The 16,222-nt window shown below is 44.5% G+C and overlaps 1 protein-coding gene across 3 annotated transcripts in view; it reads right to left on the bottom strand.

The window, feature by feature from the left end:
• TM9SF1 (transmembrane 9 superfamily member 1) overlaps positions 1-16,222 on the bottom strand; it is a 105,146-nt gene that overhangs the window by 48,562 nt on the left and 40,362 nt on the right. For 2 of the 3 annotated variants that reach the window (XM_069238171.1, XM_069238170.1), the window contains 2 exons: positions 4,161-4,522; positions 1,374-1,974 (listed from right to left, as the gene is read on the bottom strand). In XM_069238171.1, coding sequence (XP_069094272.1) covers positions 1,374-1,974; positions 4,161-4,490 — 931 coding nt within the window. In that variant the 5' untranslated portion in view covers positions 4,491-4,522. Of the gene's footprint in view, positions 1-1,373; positions 1,975-4,160; positions 4,523-11,041; positions 11,062-16,222 lie in introns of those variants that run through there. The other variant, XM_069238172.1, reaches the window with a different exon arrangement.

Genomic DNA, 16,222 nt, shown 5'->3' with positions numbered 1-16,222 from the left:
AACAACTAAAACCCTTGTATTTCTCCAGTAATGCTTGTAATGTCACTGGTTGTTAAAAAAAAAAAAAAAAAAAAAAAAAAAAAAACAAACAAGGTGCAAAGCTAACAGTGGTGACTGTATGCTGCAGTGACGGCAAAATATCATCCGCAAGAACCTGCTAGATAAATGTTTCTGTTCATGTAGATGGCAAGAGAAGATCACTGTCATTTGATTAAATGGGTGTCTTCCTCTATCAGGCCCATAAACTAAAACAATTAAAACAAGCTTGTCCATGAGAAGCAACCTGGCAGGGGATTTCTGGCAGCTACCTGCATGACAACAATATAATCATCATAAATGTTTAAGTGGCTGTAGCATCAGTGGGTTTATGAGCTCAGAATTCGAATTCCTACTGTTCATGCATTGCGGATGGAGACAGAGTTGCCCTTTTCTCACTTCCTTGGCTGCTGGACACTCACCAGGACCAACGTTGGGCTGTGCTGAGACAGGAATCATCTGATTTGCAAGTGGTGGATCAAAGAACAGATAAGCTTCAAGGCTGATGAAAATCAGCACATACATCCACAAGGAAGTTAAAGCTTCCTGTCCAAACGAAATATACAAAGAGTAACGTCCTGGGAGGCATGCCATTTTGTCACAATCTTTGCCGAAGCCTCGAATCATCCAGGCGAATCAGACAACTTTGCTACTGCGGATACCAACATTGGAGGATACTTTAAGAGAGCACATAGTAACACGGCAGGCCTTAGAAAATGCCAAGGTTCTTAAGCTTGTATAATTATACCCAGACATATGGTACCTGATTGGTAATGAGATCACAGCATAGAATCTAGAGTGGATGTGGCATGTAATAGCAGCGTGATACAAGAGATACTCTGTTCTTCAGGTTTACTATTGCTGTACTCAAAAAATGAATCTAAAGCAAACATAGCTAACTTACTAATGCAACTATATTACGCTGCTTCCTCTCCTGTATTCTCTCAGTATAAAATCCTGCAAACTCTCCTCAGATTAGACCTCAACTCAGAGATTGGCTCCATCACAACACATATAGTATATATATGATTCCTGCAGTCCTGTAATACTTATATACAATTATTTGCTGTCCCATTTGCTGCTATATGCCTTCACTCTATACAACTATGTAACATCATTATCTCCCAGCAGCACTGCTTTCAGGATTTAAGGTTACCCACAGAGGACAGAGCAGCAGAGATAATGTAAGTCTATGAACCCAACTGAAAGGGAATCACACCTGGGGTTCCATACACAAGAAAGATGTATTACGTAATCAGGAGGTAGATTAAAAAAAAAAAAAAAAAAAAAAAAAAAAAAGTGCTACGGGATGTGTCGGGGGAGGGTAACCTACTTACCTGTGCCCAGGGTCAGGAACTGCGTGCCTACACCAAGCACTGAGCAGAGCAGGCTCTTGTAGGGTGGGAAGCGGAATACATCTGTGTGGATGATCTTCCAGCCATTGTCCCCCTGGTCAAAATCATCAGAATTCTCCTCATCCAGGTTGTAGCGGGCCAGATCACTCTTCAGAACCCGCATGAGGATGATAATAACAAAGCCCATGAGGAGAAAGACTAGGACCATTGAGTTAATTATGGAAAGCCAGTGGATCTCAAGAGTCTTAGGGAAGAAGCTGTAGTCCCGCAGTCTGTCTCCACGGCGTTCGTAGGGCACAGTTGTCTCAAACCAGTGGACACTGTAGGTGTGTGTCATGCTCAGCGGCTCCTGCACATCATCCAAGCTAAACGGTTTGACATCCTTTACACTAACATTGGCAAAGATAATGCGGTCACCGTTGAACTCAATGTTGAAGTCCAGGTGGGTCCAAAGTCCAACCTTGTGGGAATGTGGCAGAAAGCCTGTCTCCTCCATGTACCCAACAAAGCCACGGATTGGGATGTCGTCCAGAACAAACTCAAAGTAATAGAGTTCCTCAATAGCCTGGTGCAGTTTCTCCACCTACAGGGGTTGGAGTGGGGGAAAACATAGAAGGTATTAGTGGTAGTTTAAGGGGCCATCAGAACCCTTCATCACTGAATTGGTTTTTTATATAGCCTGAAATGTTGCATCACCAATATACAGGGAATATCCATAAATTGCCTCAAGCTTCTACACCTAGAACTCAGAGGAAATCAATTCACCCACTCCCTCAATATCCTGACGTTTAAAAGTGTGACACAGTGGAGGGAACATGGAGGACTGATATTTCACTTTCAGTAAAGGACAAAAAGGAGGCATTTAGCACCATAGTAAGGAGAAAAGCAATGTTCCAAAGTCACTGCTCTAGAGTAGTCTGGTCACGAACCATTTGTAAATGAGACATAAGAGAATCAATTATGCTATAGTTGTAGGAGGCTTGCATACTACTCCAAAACTGTATGATGGAACCATTAAAAATAAATACACTCCCCATCACGCTTAATTCTACTATATATCTGATTCTAGCTGTTACCTTTCTAGCACCTGAAAACTCCTCTAGTCTGTGTGTTTTAGAAACTGCCTATAACGTAACATGTTCAAGGGGAGCACTTTGGAGTGCCTCTTTAGACAATCCCACGGTTTCCCGAAGTATCATTATAAAAGGAATGTTAATGTTCTCCTTCCCCATAATGGGAATGCCTTTTGTTTTATGGGCAACCACTATGGGCAGTGTTAAAGAGCTACTAAATCCCCTGAAGTCTAGAAGCTGGAAGAGTATAGGCCAACTGAAGCAAACAGGTGCAATATATTATGAGGAGAGGATGTCCTGTACCCATTAACTAAATAACCCAAGGCAAGCAGCTCATGTCAAGTGGGAAGCAACAAAGATAAATACATTGTTTTACATATCACAACTATGACAAATAAAACACAAGAAAATAGCTACATCTGCAGACAAACTAACATGCAAATTTCACAAAAGGCCACCAGAGTGAAAAAGTACATTTAGAAAGTATTTGATATCTTTCCTAAGCTGTGATCCCTATGCTAAGGGATACAAGAGCCATCTCTCCCCTCATGTCGAATTTCTTGGTGAAATAAGATATCACTATTGACAGACTAAAAGTCAAATAAAATTAATAAAACACTATCAGCATCCACGTACCTTAGGGGAAGAAACAAGGAAAAACCTAATCAATGTAAGGTACATCCTAGCTGTAAGAATAAATCAATAAGGAAAAATGTTCTCGACTCATTGAAAACACTCTTACAAAATATTCGAAAATGCTACAATTGTTGCTGGTGTTTATTTTCCACAAATTGATTGAAAGCAAGTGTGGTAAAACCTGCAAGTGCATGAACATATTTTTTAATTTTATCAGATTTATTCCACAAACCTTTCTGTGAGATTAGGACAATGTTTAATGAATCTTAAGGAATCGTTTGTCCTTGTTGACATAATGTAAAGAAGGTTGCCACTCAGGAATGTTGAGTAGGCTCGTTCCCACAAATACAGCTTTAATAAAAATGAGGCCCTGATATGCTTACAAACCAAAACAGACTTTGCAAGGCCAGAGACCAGTACGGTGAGTTTGAAACTAAGGCACAATAAATGATGCTCTAATTGAAAATACAAATCTTCATAGTATATTTAATGCTACCTGACTTAGAGTTCCATGTTTTGTGAACAATATGAGCAACAACGGGGGTATTGCATGTTTATCCAATGGGGACCCATTCGCTGTGCAATTTTTGAACTGTTATTTGTCTTCCTTTTAGAGATGGATGTTAAAAAAAAGGATGAGTAAAAACTGGAAGAAACGTTTTACTGCCCGTTATTCCCCATTACCCAGTGAAATCCGAAAATGGCTGCAAGTACAAGCTATGCAAACTAATAGAGTACTTGGAGGTTGTAGACACAGAACGGGAGACTCGTTCCTTTGCATAGCTCAGCCCTAAGCTCTTGCATGTCCCTCCAGAACATCTAAGATTCTGCCCCTTGCTCGCTTCTTTCCGTAGACAACTATTCCGAATCAGATAGCCTGGGGGACTCTCAATCTGTTGCTTAAACGCCAGGAAACCCCGTGTAGGTAGCTGACACACTATATAAGCTCTTAACATGAGAGAGACGTTAAATATTATTATCTTCATATAATACCACAAATTCAAATTGATATCAAGGTGCATGCAGCCCTCCATTCACTGATCACATGCCCCACTCTCACCTCACTGACGGACAGCTTCAACTCGCAGAGAGGCTGCTTCTCAGCGTTCTCCCTGAAGCGGATCTGGTAGGTGGACTCTGCCATGCGGTCACCAGCCAACAGCTCACCCAAGGATAGGGTCCTTTGAACAATCTCCTGTGGGGCACAAACTGGTAGCGAGTAGTAGTGGTAGGTTTCCTGCGGGTTGTGGTAGGGCCCCACCTTGTTCACATATAGGATAACGGTCTCACCCTGCTTGAACCTGTGGTCAGCATCAGTTGAATGAAGAACACTTGAAAGTGCCATCCACAAGAACAAGGGGAAAGCGAGGGTACCACACTGCATGGCCATCGGAGAGCAGAGGTCTAAAGACGTTCTATCAACTGCAACATAAAGAGAGAAGGGGCAGAAAGGAGGAGCAGACATATTCAGAGAGCAAGAGAAGGGGAGCAGAGAGGAAAAAAGGGTCCAGGCAGAGGATGAGAAAGGAATGGGAAGGGAAGATGAAAGAAACACAATATGTTATGAACGTGTACACTTACTTATCCATAGCCCATCCACTAGGCCCTCCCATACTTTACACATCATTAATTATTCTAGTCTTTGTCACGCACATATAATAGTTAATGTCTTGGGCTGTTCAGCTTTTTGCTTGACAGCACAAATGTTTCAAGTACAAACAGCGGTGACCAAGAAGAGAACGAGCCCACAGGATACTATTCCTGATAGGTATCTGCCTCTTAGAAGGTAGGTAGACTGTGACAGGGTCAGTCTCTTGTCGGCCACAAACTCACATGTAATAGGCACAACCCCAAATCTCTGAACCTTTTGGGGGCTGCTCGGTCGTCTGTAAAGAGGAAAGGCTGCCTTTGTTTAGAGCTCTTCTTCAGTTATCAGGAGTACACACAAATGTCTCTCCTGCAAGTTTCAGTTCACAGTCATGGGATCTTGAAATAATTTTAGCAAATAGAACTTTCGATTTTCAAAAATAAAACAATGCCTATCTGTGCTTTATTTAAATTTGTTTAGAACCAATTATTATTTCTTCCAGAAGTAAATAAGAAAGTCAGTCCTCATTAGATCAAGCATTTGGAACAAATCAATACAATTGACGACAATCCCTTATTCACCCCACATAAACAAGTCATTCCACTCAGAGGGGAAACCCATGACGAGACCGCAATTTCCCCCAAATTATCCTATTTCCGAGGGCATCCATGCGCTTCATATATCGGTTTTTCTAATTGGGAGCACCGGTTCACCCCAGCTCACCATTTCGCCACCAATAGTGCCACCGGGCTTTTCCACAATCTTTCTCCACAAAGGTTTGATCTGTCCCTGGCCCCTTTTCCCCCCCCCAACTCCTGCAGAAGCCCTAGTAGCGCCACCTTAACAGTTAGTTCAATCGTATTCCCTAGAACCTCAGAAACCTCTCGCTCCACTGTCTCTCAAAAGGGACACACCTCCCGACATTCCCAGGCCATGTGCAGAAGGTGCACTTCCAGGTGACCACACCTCAGACAAGCAGAGGATGACGCCGGGCACATGCATTGTAGGAGCACTGTGGGATAAGTACGTCATATTGAAGTAATTGATCTGCACCCTCCGTAGGCCTGTGGATATGGCCAGTCAGGGGTCCTTGTAAGCACGAGTGGTAGATCTGGGTAATGGCTCCCTCCCCAGGGTGCCCTTCAGAAGTTTCGCCTCAAGAGGGCTATGATCCAGAAGGGACAGGTGAGGCAGCAAATGGCCCGGCGCAGCTGGAGTAAGCGAAAGAACTGTGTGCTGGCCAGAGCATATTAATACCTTAACTGCTGAAAGGATTTCAGGTAGTCACCATCATACACATCCCCCAGACAGGTAATCCCAATGGTGTCCCACTGCCTAAAGCCCCACAGCTGGGATACCTGCAACAACCATGTGTCCTGCCACAAGGGTGTCAGTTTATGAAAGCACCGGCGCCACCCTGTTGGCCGTAAGGCCACTCTCCATCTCCGCTCCGCCACCTTCGTGTAGTCAGGGGCGGCCCACAGCATTGGACCCCCCTTATAGCAAGCCCAGCATGCAGTCAAACCCCAGGCCATATAGTTCCAAACGATAAGTCAGAGTCATCCCAGCCACCAGTGAACCATTCATTTATCGGCACTAGTTGGACAGCCAGATAATATATGTAGATGTGAGGTATCCCCAGGCCACCCTCATAGGGAGATTTCCTAGCGGAGCGAAAAGCCACTCTGTGGCGCCCTCCCGCCTACATAAAGGAGGCAAGTTTAGAAGTGAGGGACCTGAACCAGATACGAGGCACCGAATATGGGAAGTTTGTCAGGACATAGATATAGAGGGAGAAGGATCATCTTGAAAAGGGCATTGCAAACCAATGGGTTCAATGGCAGGCTAGACCAGTGAGCCAGATCCCTGGCAAGAATCTGGGTTAGGGGCTGAAAATGTAGTTGTCAAGCCAGGTCTTGGAGTGGGGATAGGTAGAATCCCAAGTATTTAAGTGCGTTCCGGCTCACCGGGATATCTGGACACCAGATACTGCTCCCAGGGTTTGCTTGCACCTCTACTAGAAGTCACTTCCCAAGATTCAATCACAATCCGGAGGCCTCACCGTATAGCTTCAAAAGCTCAAGAAATCGGGGTCCGGAGCTCTGGGGTTACTCCAGGAACACCAGAATATCATCAGCATATAGGGACACTCAGTCTTCATAACCAACCCCACCTCCAGCCGCTAATGAGCGGGTCACAACGTAGGAGACATGCCAATAGCTCCACGGCCAAGGCAAATAGTAAAAGGGAGAGAGGGCATCCCTGACACGTCCCAAGCCAAATTGGAAAGGGGTCCGACGTAACAGCGTTCACCCGCACCTGCGCCGATGGGTCATGATAGAGGAGGTGGACCATTTTCTGAAATGTCAGGCCAAAGCCTATTCGGACCAAGACATCCCCAAAGAAGTTCCAGGCCAGGGTGTCGAACGCCTTGTGGAAGTCTACCAAAAGAAGTGCCAACCCACCCTTTAGTATCTCACCTGGACCAGTCGTATATAATGACGCGTACTCCAGCCCGGCATAAACCCCCACTGATCAGGCTGGATCAAATAGGGCAACCTTGCGGGCCAGTTGGGTCGCCAGAATCTTCGCATATATTTTAAATCCATGGTGATCAATGAAATAGGGCAATAGAAGAAACATTGATCCCGGGGTAGGTCACCCTTATGTATGACCACAATTGTGGCGCTATAAAGGCCCGGGCCAAAGGAGACACATTGAAGCGCCTCCTTATATGTGTTCAACATGTGGGGCACCAGATGTGAGTGAATAGTCATATAATAATCAATGCAGTATCCATCCGGGCTACAGGTTTTCCCTAACTGAAGGCCTGAAGTGGCGTTTTTCACCTCCACCCTTGTCAGAGGAAGATCTAACTCTTTAGCCAGTGCGGATGGAATGGAGGGAAGTGGAATATCCCCCAGAGCTCCTGTTTTTTAGGGGTTATGGGACAGACACATAGAGGTCCTTGTAATAGAAGGCGAAGGAAAGAGCGTTCACCTGCAGGTCCTCCTGTATAGAGCCTGTCCGGTCTCGGAGTGGCACTACTCGGGTCGAGACATCATGGGTCGCCAACCAGTATAGCAGCTTCCCGGTCTTGTCGCCTAGCTCATATACCCTGTGTCAAGGCCTGCCAACACTGTCTAGCCTCTGTGAGGGACACCCGTCGGAACTCTGCACGGAGGAGTGCCAGCTGTCTTCCCAGATCACCCCCGTCTGACTGCTGATCCAGACGCACCAGGTCCTCTATCCTGCTCTCCAACCCAGCTATCAGTTGCGCTTGATGAGCCTCTCGCTGCCTGACATCCTTTGAGAACTCCCCTCAGGGAGGGTTTGCCAGCCACCCACAGGGTCATTGGCGACACCACTAATCCAGAATTTTCCCTGAAGTAGTTCCCTAGGTCCTAGTCTATGAAATCAACACACTCAGGGTCTTTCAGATACCATGCACTAAAGCGCCACATAGGGTGCTAGGTTTGTGAGTGGGCTCCCCAGTCCATCAAAATAGGCGCATGATCAGAGATACCACGGGCAAGAGCACCATGCATCACATAGGACAGAGGGTCCATCCATTTCGGCAAGCATGCTGCTCCTGACCACCGACTCGGGCAAGAGTCAGCTGAAGTGTCAAAGGTAGGGTCTGGGACCGCATTGAAGTCACCCCCTGTACTGCCATTTGATAAAGTTTGTTTTGACCAATGACTTTGTGTTTCACCACTGCGCATATTAGTTGCTCAATGTTCACCAGTAGCACATGGTATGTTTTGTTCAGTTTAGCCGCCTATGGGCTTTGACATGGCATTAGCCATTACTTTCTGTATTCAGTTTAGCCGCCTATGGGCTTTGACATGCTGTATCCAGTCTAGCCGCCTATTGGCTTTGACATTGCATTCCTATTGGCTTTGACATGATGTATTCAGTTCAGCTGCCTATTGGCTTTGACATATTATACATTGCATTTTGTATTCAGCTCAGCTGCCTATGGGCTTTGACATGATATTATACATTGCATTTTGTATTCAGCTCAGATGCCTGTTGGCTTTGACATGACACTAGACATTGCATTTGATATTTAGGTTAGCTGCCCATTGCCTTTAACGTGGAGTTAGACATTGCAGTTGAGAATCCAAGCTGTATTTTTCCAAGCTGTGTTTTTGCACCAGAGAACCAAGATGTTTTTCTCACAGTAGACTAGACATGATAAGAGAGAGTACATGGGTGTTGTTCTCTCTGCTTGAGCTTGGGAACAGGAGTAGTCTTGGAGACCTGGCCAGTCTCCAAAAGGCTTGCTCAGTTTCCCAGGTCTGAGAGGAGGGGGCACACCTTTGTAACGAATGACACAGGCTGCAGAGAGTGAGATTCGAATCTGCCGGACCTCGTGCTGGAGCTTGGCGCAGGCTGCCAGCAATCCCGTGTGGGTAGATGAATCTCTCTTTCTCGCGGCTGACAGGGGTCATCAGCTTGCAGACCTTAGAAAGATGAAGCTGTAGATAGTTCCCACACGGTGAAGTATTTGTTTTGCTTTGCATTCAATATCTTATAAATATAACCTGCTGTGTATATTGCAAACTGATATATTTTGTTTGATTAACGCGGACTTGAAAGCTACTAATTCGTCATTCATAAATATTGTGGTTGGGGAAGAATTAACAACAATAAAAGTCTTCTTTGACCTCAGAAGTGCATTTCTGTTGTGTTATGTTAGTGCTTAGAAACTAGATAAGAGGAAAGCACTACAATTGGTACCAGGAGTCGTGGGGTGTCGGTCATTAAGAGGTGATTAAGAGGGTGTTGACGAGTTGGTAGATTTCTAAGTGCACACTTTAAAAGTGCAATTGTTTTTGTTGTTTGGAGAATTACAGAAATTGTTTTTTTTGGAGAATCACAGTAGCACGGCAGACCATGTCTGGGAATGCATGTATTGGTAAACTGCCTGATGGTGCTACGAAAAACTGTGAATTGTTTTCTGTTTGGGGAATTACAGAAGAAAATGCATGTGTAGCTAAAAGGCCTGATAATGCTTTGAGAAATAATTTCTGTTGTACATATGTAGAAAACGTGTGTTTTGGAAGTAATGATGACAGAAAGGTCTGGATACCTTTATCTGCTTACAGAGAAATGCAGGAAGTTGAAACATGAAAATAGGAATTTACGTGAGCAAATTAGCCCGACTGAAAGTTATAAAAAGGCTGTTTTTGAAGAATCTTTCTTGTCCCATTCCAGTAATGAGGGGGTTAAGACAGCTCCGAGCTGCACTGAGTTTTCGTGTGAGCCAGGGTTTTTGGCAGACAAAATACATTCCTTAACTGATAACACGAGTTACCGTTGCAAAATGCACAAGTAAAACGAAGGATTTTAGAGCAAGACACCCCGAGTTTCATTAGCTTGTTTGATTTTTGGAAAAAGAATAGCCCTCATTTGAGAGAAATCCTAACACTTTTGTATATGGTCACTGTGAAAAATTATATGCAGTTGCGCGCTTGTGATTTGGCAAATGAAATAATGCAGACTTTAGGTTTCTGCGCAGTGCAAGAAGGAAATACTTATGTACATGTAAACCAAGAACAAGGAAAGAAAATAGTGCCCCTAGCTAGAATCATACAATGGATCTGGTACTTGCAAGACAGGGCTAGAGTACCACAGGTAAAAAAGTTATCAATGAAGTTGTGTGCACCATTTGAATTCGTGTCTACTGAAGATAAAAAGCATGTTTGTTTTACTAATGATTCATTGACTGAAATGTTGTTTTCTGGCACAGGAGAAGGAACAGCGTTGTATAATGTGTGTCAGATTTTAAAGCAAGATCTATGTGAGATGTGTCATTTTTATGCTGATTTTTGGTTCATTGCTAATGTTTTAGCACCTAACTGGTTCAATTACCTTGCAGATGTTAATGAGAAAAATTCAGAGAGAAGTGTACACCCAGAATTCTGCCTTAGTGGGGATGGCTAAGTGGGTGCCTCAGAAATGTGAACAGCTGAGAGAAAAAGCCACTTACAGGTGGGCAGAGATGAGAGAGATGCACATTCCCCTAGTTTTGATAAAAAACTGTGCAGCACGCACAAAAGCAATCTGTCATGCAAGCAGTCACAAAGCAGTTGGGGAGAGGAAAGTTACCAGGACAGAAATGGCAAATTGATCAGGTTTTAGGGAGAGTGATCGCTGCAAATTACCAAGGAAAAATCGAAATTATGCGGATACCTAGAAAAGAATCTGATTCATTCATACAAATTGGAGACAGAATGGCCCAATTTGACAAAAATGCAGTGAATGGAGGTTTGGTAAAGAAGGAGTCTGCCCCAGCCCTTCTGACAGTGCAAGAAAAGGGAAGCTGTGGCGCAGCAGATACAAACCTCAGTGCTGATGTGTGGGCTGAAGCCCCAAGTGATCCTCCAGAACCTGCAGAAAATATAACAAAGGGCCTCAAAAACGTCCTGCTGATTATAAAACAGGGAAAGAAAGAGGAAGGGTGCAGTTTAAATGAAAAATGTTATTTGCAAGAAAAGTCATACTTGTTTCTTTTGCAGATCCTACCACGTTTCGCCACTGTCCCCGAGTGTGCTGTGTGGTCCCCCTTCCGGTGTGTGCGTGTGGGGTCGGGGAAGGGTCCGAACCCCCAACCTGAACCTGGCTGAGTAAAGTGCCAGCACCATGGATCCATTTTGCGCAAACTGCGCCTTCAGTTCAAGTTCAACTTGTTTGATTGCATTCTTCCACTGGAACTAAGCTGTGATTTTTTTTTTTTTTTCCCCTTCTCGTATGGAACTCTGACTTTTGCTTACCTTCCAGAAAACCTTTCAGGTGGACCGTGCACCTTTACATGAGCAGAACTCATGCCACATCAAATTGCTAACACGGTTGAATTAGAGACTCATTCAGAGTATAAAAATTGCCCAGTCTTTTCTATGTAGATGTATCTGATGTGAAAGGTTATGAAATCTATGTGTTAATCCACTTCTATTGCTTTACAGGGATTGCTTTGATCTGATGTTTTTTTTGTTTTTGTTTGAAACAAGAGATATGTGAAACAAAAAATTCATTGGTCAAAGGGCGGAATGTACTGCCATTTGATAAAGTTTGTTTTGGCCAATGACTTTGTGTTTCACCACTGCGCATATTAGTTGCTCAAGGTTCACCAGTAGCACATGGTATGTTTTGTTCAGTTTAGCCGCCTATGGGCTTTGACATGGCATTAGCCATTACTTTCTGTATTCAGTTTAGCCGCCTATGAGCTTTGACATGCTGTATCCAGTCTAGCCGCCTATTGGCTTTGACATTGCATTCCTATTGGCTTTGACATGATGTATTCAGTTCAGCTGCCTATTGGCTTTGACATATTATACATTGCATTTTGTATTCAGCTCAGCTGCCTATGGGCTTTGACATGATATTATACATTGCATTTTGTATTCAGCTCAGATGCCTGTTGGCTTTGACATGACACTAGACATTGCATTTGATATTTAGGTTAGCTGCCCATTGCCTTTAACGTGGAGTTAGACATTGCAGTTGAGAATCCAAGCTGTATTTTTCCAAGCTGTGTTTTTGCACCAGAGAACCAAGATGTTTTTCTCACAGTAGACTAGACATGATAAGAGAGAGTACATGGGTGTTGTTCTCTCTGCTTGAGCTTGGGAACAGGAGTAGTCTTGGAGACCTGGCCAGTCTCCAAAAGGCTTGCTCAGTTTCCCAGGTCTGAGAGGAGGGGGCACACCTTTGTAACGAATGACACAGGCTGCAGAGAGTGAGATTCGAATCTGCCGGACCTCGTGCTGGAGCTTGGCGCAGGCTGCCAGCAATCCCGTGTGGGTAGATGAATCTCTCTTTCTCGCGGCTGACAGGGGTCATCAGCTTGCAGACCTTAGAAAGATGAAGCTGTAGATAGTTCCCACACGGTGAAGTATTTGTTTTGCTTTGCATTCAATATCTTATAAATATAACCTGCTGTGTATATTGCAAACTGATATATTTTGTTTGATTAACGCGGACTTGAAAGCTACTAATTCGTCATTCATAAATATTGTGGTTGGGGAAGAATTAACAACAATAAAAGTCTTCTTTGACCTCAGAAGTGCATTTCTGTTGTGTTATGTTCAGGGATGTGGAATTCCTATCGCCCGACGCCCGGGACATCTTGTTTGGGGTCAAGGGCAACAAGTTTTTATGTTTACTTTGTCCTTGGGACAAGTAGGCCCAACCCTCTGCAGCACAAACCCTTTGGCTGCCTGTTTACAGAGAGTGAAACTCTCTGCAGTTGAGGTAATGTGTTTCCAAAAGATAATGCTGTTCGAACTTGTATTTATGGTTCATTATTTGAAATCCTTCATTATTAGGGTGAGTGCTGTAAATAAATGTTTTAAGGTCACACTTCACTACAGACGTTGGTTCCAGTACAAAAAAAAACGTGTATACACATGTTTGAAAAGTTTAGGCTATGAGGCTAAGTATAATGCTCCCAGAATGCTCTGATTAGATGCAAATGAAGTGTCATTTAGTAAAATGTGTTGGTGCATGCTAGCATTTCCCAAAAATATTTCTAATGGAAAATCAGTGTAACCATTTTCAACACGATTATGGGAAGCATGAAAATAAACAAACACTGACAAAGCCAACTGATCTGACATATTTTTATAAGTCCTTTAGTTTCATCAATGCGTGTCTTGTTTTGACATGGCTTTTGTAACACTTTATTGTTGTGGGAGCTATCAGGCCCTCAACACTGTAAAACACTGGGGGAAAAAAAAAAAAAAAACATTTTTGAACTCTAAAAGCACACGTTGCCACCAGTGGCATAACAAAGGCCCCGCAGCTGCCCTCCTGGGGGCTCCTTCAGCAGAGCACCTGGCCTGAGTGAGTCTGGAGAGGGGGCTCCTCCATGTTCTTTGCAAAGGGGCACCCTCCAGTTTCGTTATGTCACTGATTGCCACTGTAGTTCCTGACACTGAACAAAACTACTTTGTGTGCCAATATGCTCCTTGTGGAAGAGCAGAATGCGATCGCTCACAGTAAAGCCAGCCGAAAGAGAGAGAAATAGAAGTTTAATAAAAACAAAATGTTTTGTTAACACCAGACCTAATTAGGGACCAAGACCCACATGTAGGTAGCTTTTTGCATGTCGCAAACAGCGACTTTCGCTGTTTGCGGCGTGCAAAAAGCACATTGCGATGCACAAACCCAGTTTTGCGATTCGGTAACCTCGGTAAACGGGTTTGCGACTCGCAATTAGGAAGGGGTGTTCCCTTCCTAATTGCGACTCGCAGTGCAATGTAGGATTGTTTTGTGACCGCGAACGCGGGCGCAAACCAATCGCAGTTTGCACCCATTTCAAATGGGTGCTAACACTTTCGCTAAAGGGAAGGGGTCCCCATGGGACCCCTTCCCCATTGTGAATGTCATTGTAAACATTTTTTCAGAGCAGGCAGTGGTCCTGTGGAACACTGCCTGCTCTGAAAAAATGAAACAAAAACGTTTCATTTTTAGTTTTTGTAATGCATCTCGTTTTCCTTTTTTATTAAAAAGCAGTCACAGACATGGTGGTCTGCCGTCTCCAGCAGGCCACCATCCCTGTGAGGGCCGCCATTCGTAAGGGGGTCGCAAATTGCGACCCACCTCATGATTATTCATGAGGTGGGCATTTGCGAAGCCCTTGCGAATCACAGATGGTGCCAGGGACACCATCCTACATTCGGATTTGCGACTCGCAAATTGCGAGTCTCTCTGACTCGCAATTTGCAGGTCGCAAATCTGAACCTACTGACATGTGGCCCCAAATTCTTAAAGAAAGTCACAAAAGTGCACCCATGGTATATGTCGTACCCCTATAAAATATTTGTGAACTGTATTTTAGCATGGGTAAATACGATGTGTAGATTTGCTCATGTGAAAATCTATTGAGCATTTGCAAGTTCATTTTCCCTCCAGCCACTTTCTTCCCAACCCTGGAAGAAGTTCTAATTCTGCCATTGTCAGGAGTAAATGTCCAACCTTTCTTATTATGGGGAAATATTAGAGAGAAGCTGGTAAAAATCTTTAAAACATGCAGGTTAGTAGGTTTGCAGACTCAAAGGCATTCCAGCCCTGGAACTATTGCTTACTGCTTCCTCCAGCCCCAGTATGCAGATCTGCAGAAAGGTGGAAAAAAAGGAAATTGCTACAGTAGGGATTGAAACTGCAAGCCCTACTAAGGTAGTAGCCCTGGCATAATCAGAGAGGCTATTATCAGAGCTCTTACATAATGAGATTGCTGCCATAATTTGTCGCCACACTATATGGCACCAAAGGGACAAGTAGATTTTTTTACAGGACAAGTAGATTTGAGAAGCAACCTGTCCCCTGGACAAGTAGATATTTTAATAAATTCCACACCCCTGATGTTAGTGCTTAGAAACTAGATAAGAGGAAAGCACTACACCCCCTATAATCGCAGTACCTTGTGGAAAGGTCAACAGTAAGTCTGCAGCTCAGACAAGATGGGCCGAAGCCACTGTGGAGGGACATAACTGGAATGCAGGTTCATCTGTTTTCCGGCCAGATGGCCCTCTATGCCAACATATTGCCCCTGGGGTTCAGTGTGGGTCCTGGCCACTGACATGGGCAAGGACTTATGGAGAATGAGGGCTACCTCCCTCGATCCTCTGAAAAATCCAGCATGGTACACTCAGTCGTAGCCAAAACGGCCTAGAAATGTACACAGGGTACCAACCAAGTGGGTCTGCTGCAGGAGAAAAACACCAGGGTGATGTGTTTTAAAATGTTGCAAAACAGCTGAGTTCTTGATGCGATCTAGCAGGCTGTGTAAACTTCCAAGAGAGTATCGAGGGCATGGTGTTAGAGTAAGTGTATGTGGTGGGCTCGACCAGGCTCCCCTGTATGATCAGGGCTGCTGAGGGTGCGGATTACCACGGGCAGAGAGAGTCAGTCTGTTAACCAATAGGACACTAACTTTGAACATAGCTAACCTAGAAAACAAGAGATTAACACAACACAGCACAACGCCCCCTGAAACCCTCCAACACTCACCACCCCATACTATTGCTTGTTTATGTGTAATTCTGGAGTTTCTGTAATGTTTTTTTTTTTTTTTTTCCCTACCCCTGAAGCATCTGTCGGCCCGTACCAACACATCTTGCAACTCAGTACATTGAAAATACTCAGTTTTGGGGACACTTGCAGGAAAAACAATGACATAAATACTGGTATGTCACCCCACAACAGCAGATTAGTCACCAACCCAAACATAAAAGAAAGAACCTTTCCTGCCCCCCAGGTCGCGGTGGCCTTTCCCAGGCCCATCAGTTCCGGCGACCGTCATGTAGACCGACCCAGGCCAACTTCACCAGGCCATCCTCCCACGACCCGGCCCACATTAACCGATGTCAGTCTGAGGGAGTCGGCATCTCTTCCCCTGAGCCGTAAAGGGCAGGAGTGGCCACCAAGGCAGCATCGAGGCCAGTCTCAGTCTGCACCTCACGCTGCAGTGGGGACCCCGGGAGTCCACATCACTCCCCACCCCTGGCCCGCAACTTCCATGAGCA

The sequence above is a fragment of the Pleurodeles waltl genome, chromosome 6 (assembly GCF_031143425.1).
Source record: "Pleurodeles waltl isolate 20211129_DDA chromosome 6, aPleWal1.hap1.20221129, whole genome shotgun sequence".
NCBI classification, from domain to species: Eukaryota; Metazoa; Chordata; class Amphibia; order Caudata; family Salamandridae; genus Pleurodeles; species Pleurodeles waltl.
This window is presented reverse-complemented; position numbering and strand designations above follow the sequence as displayed.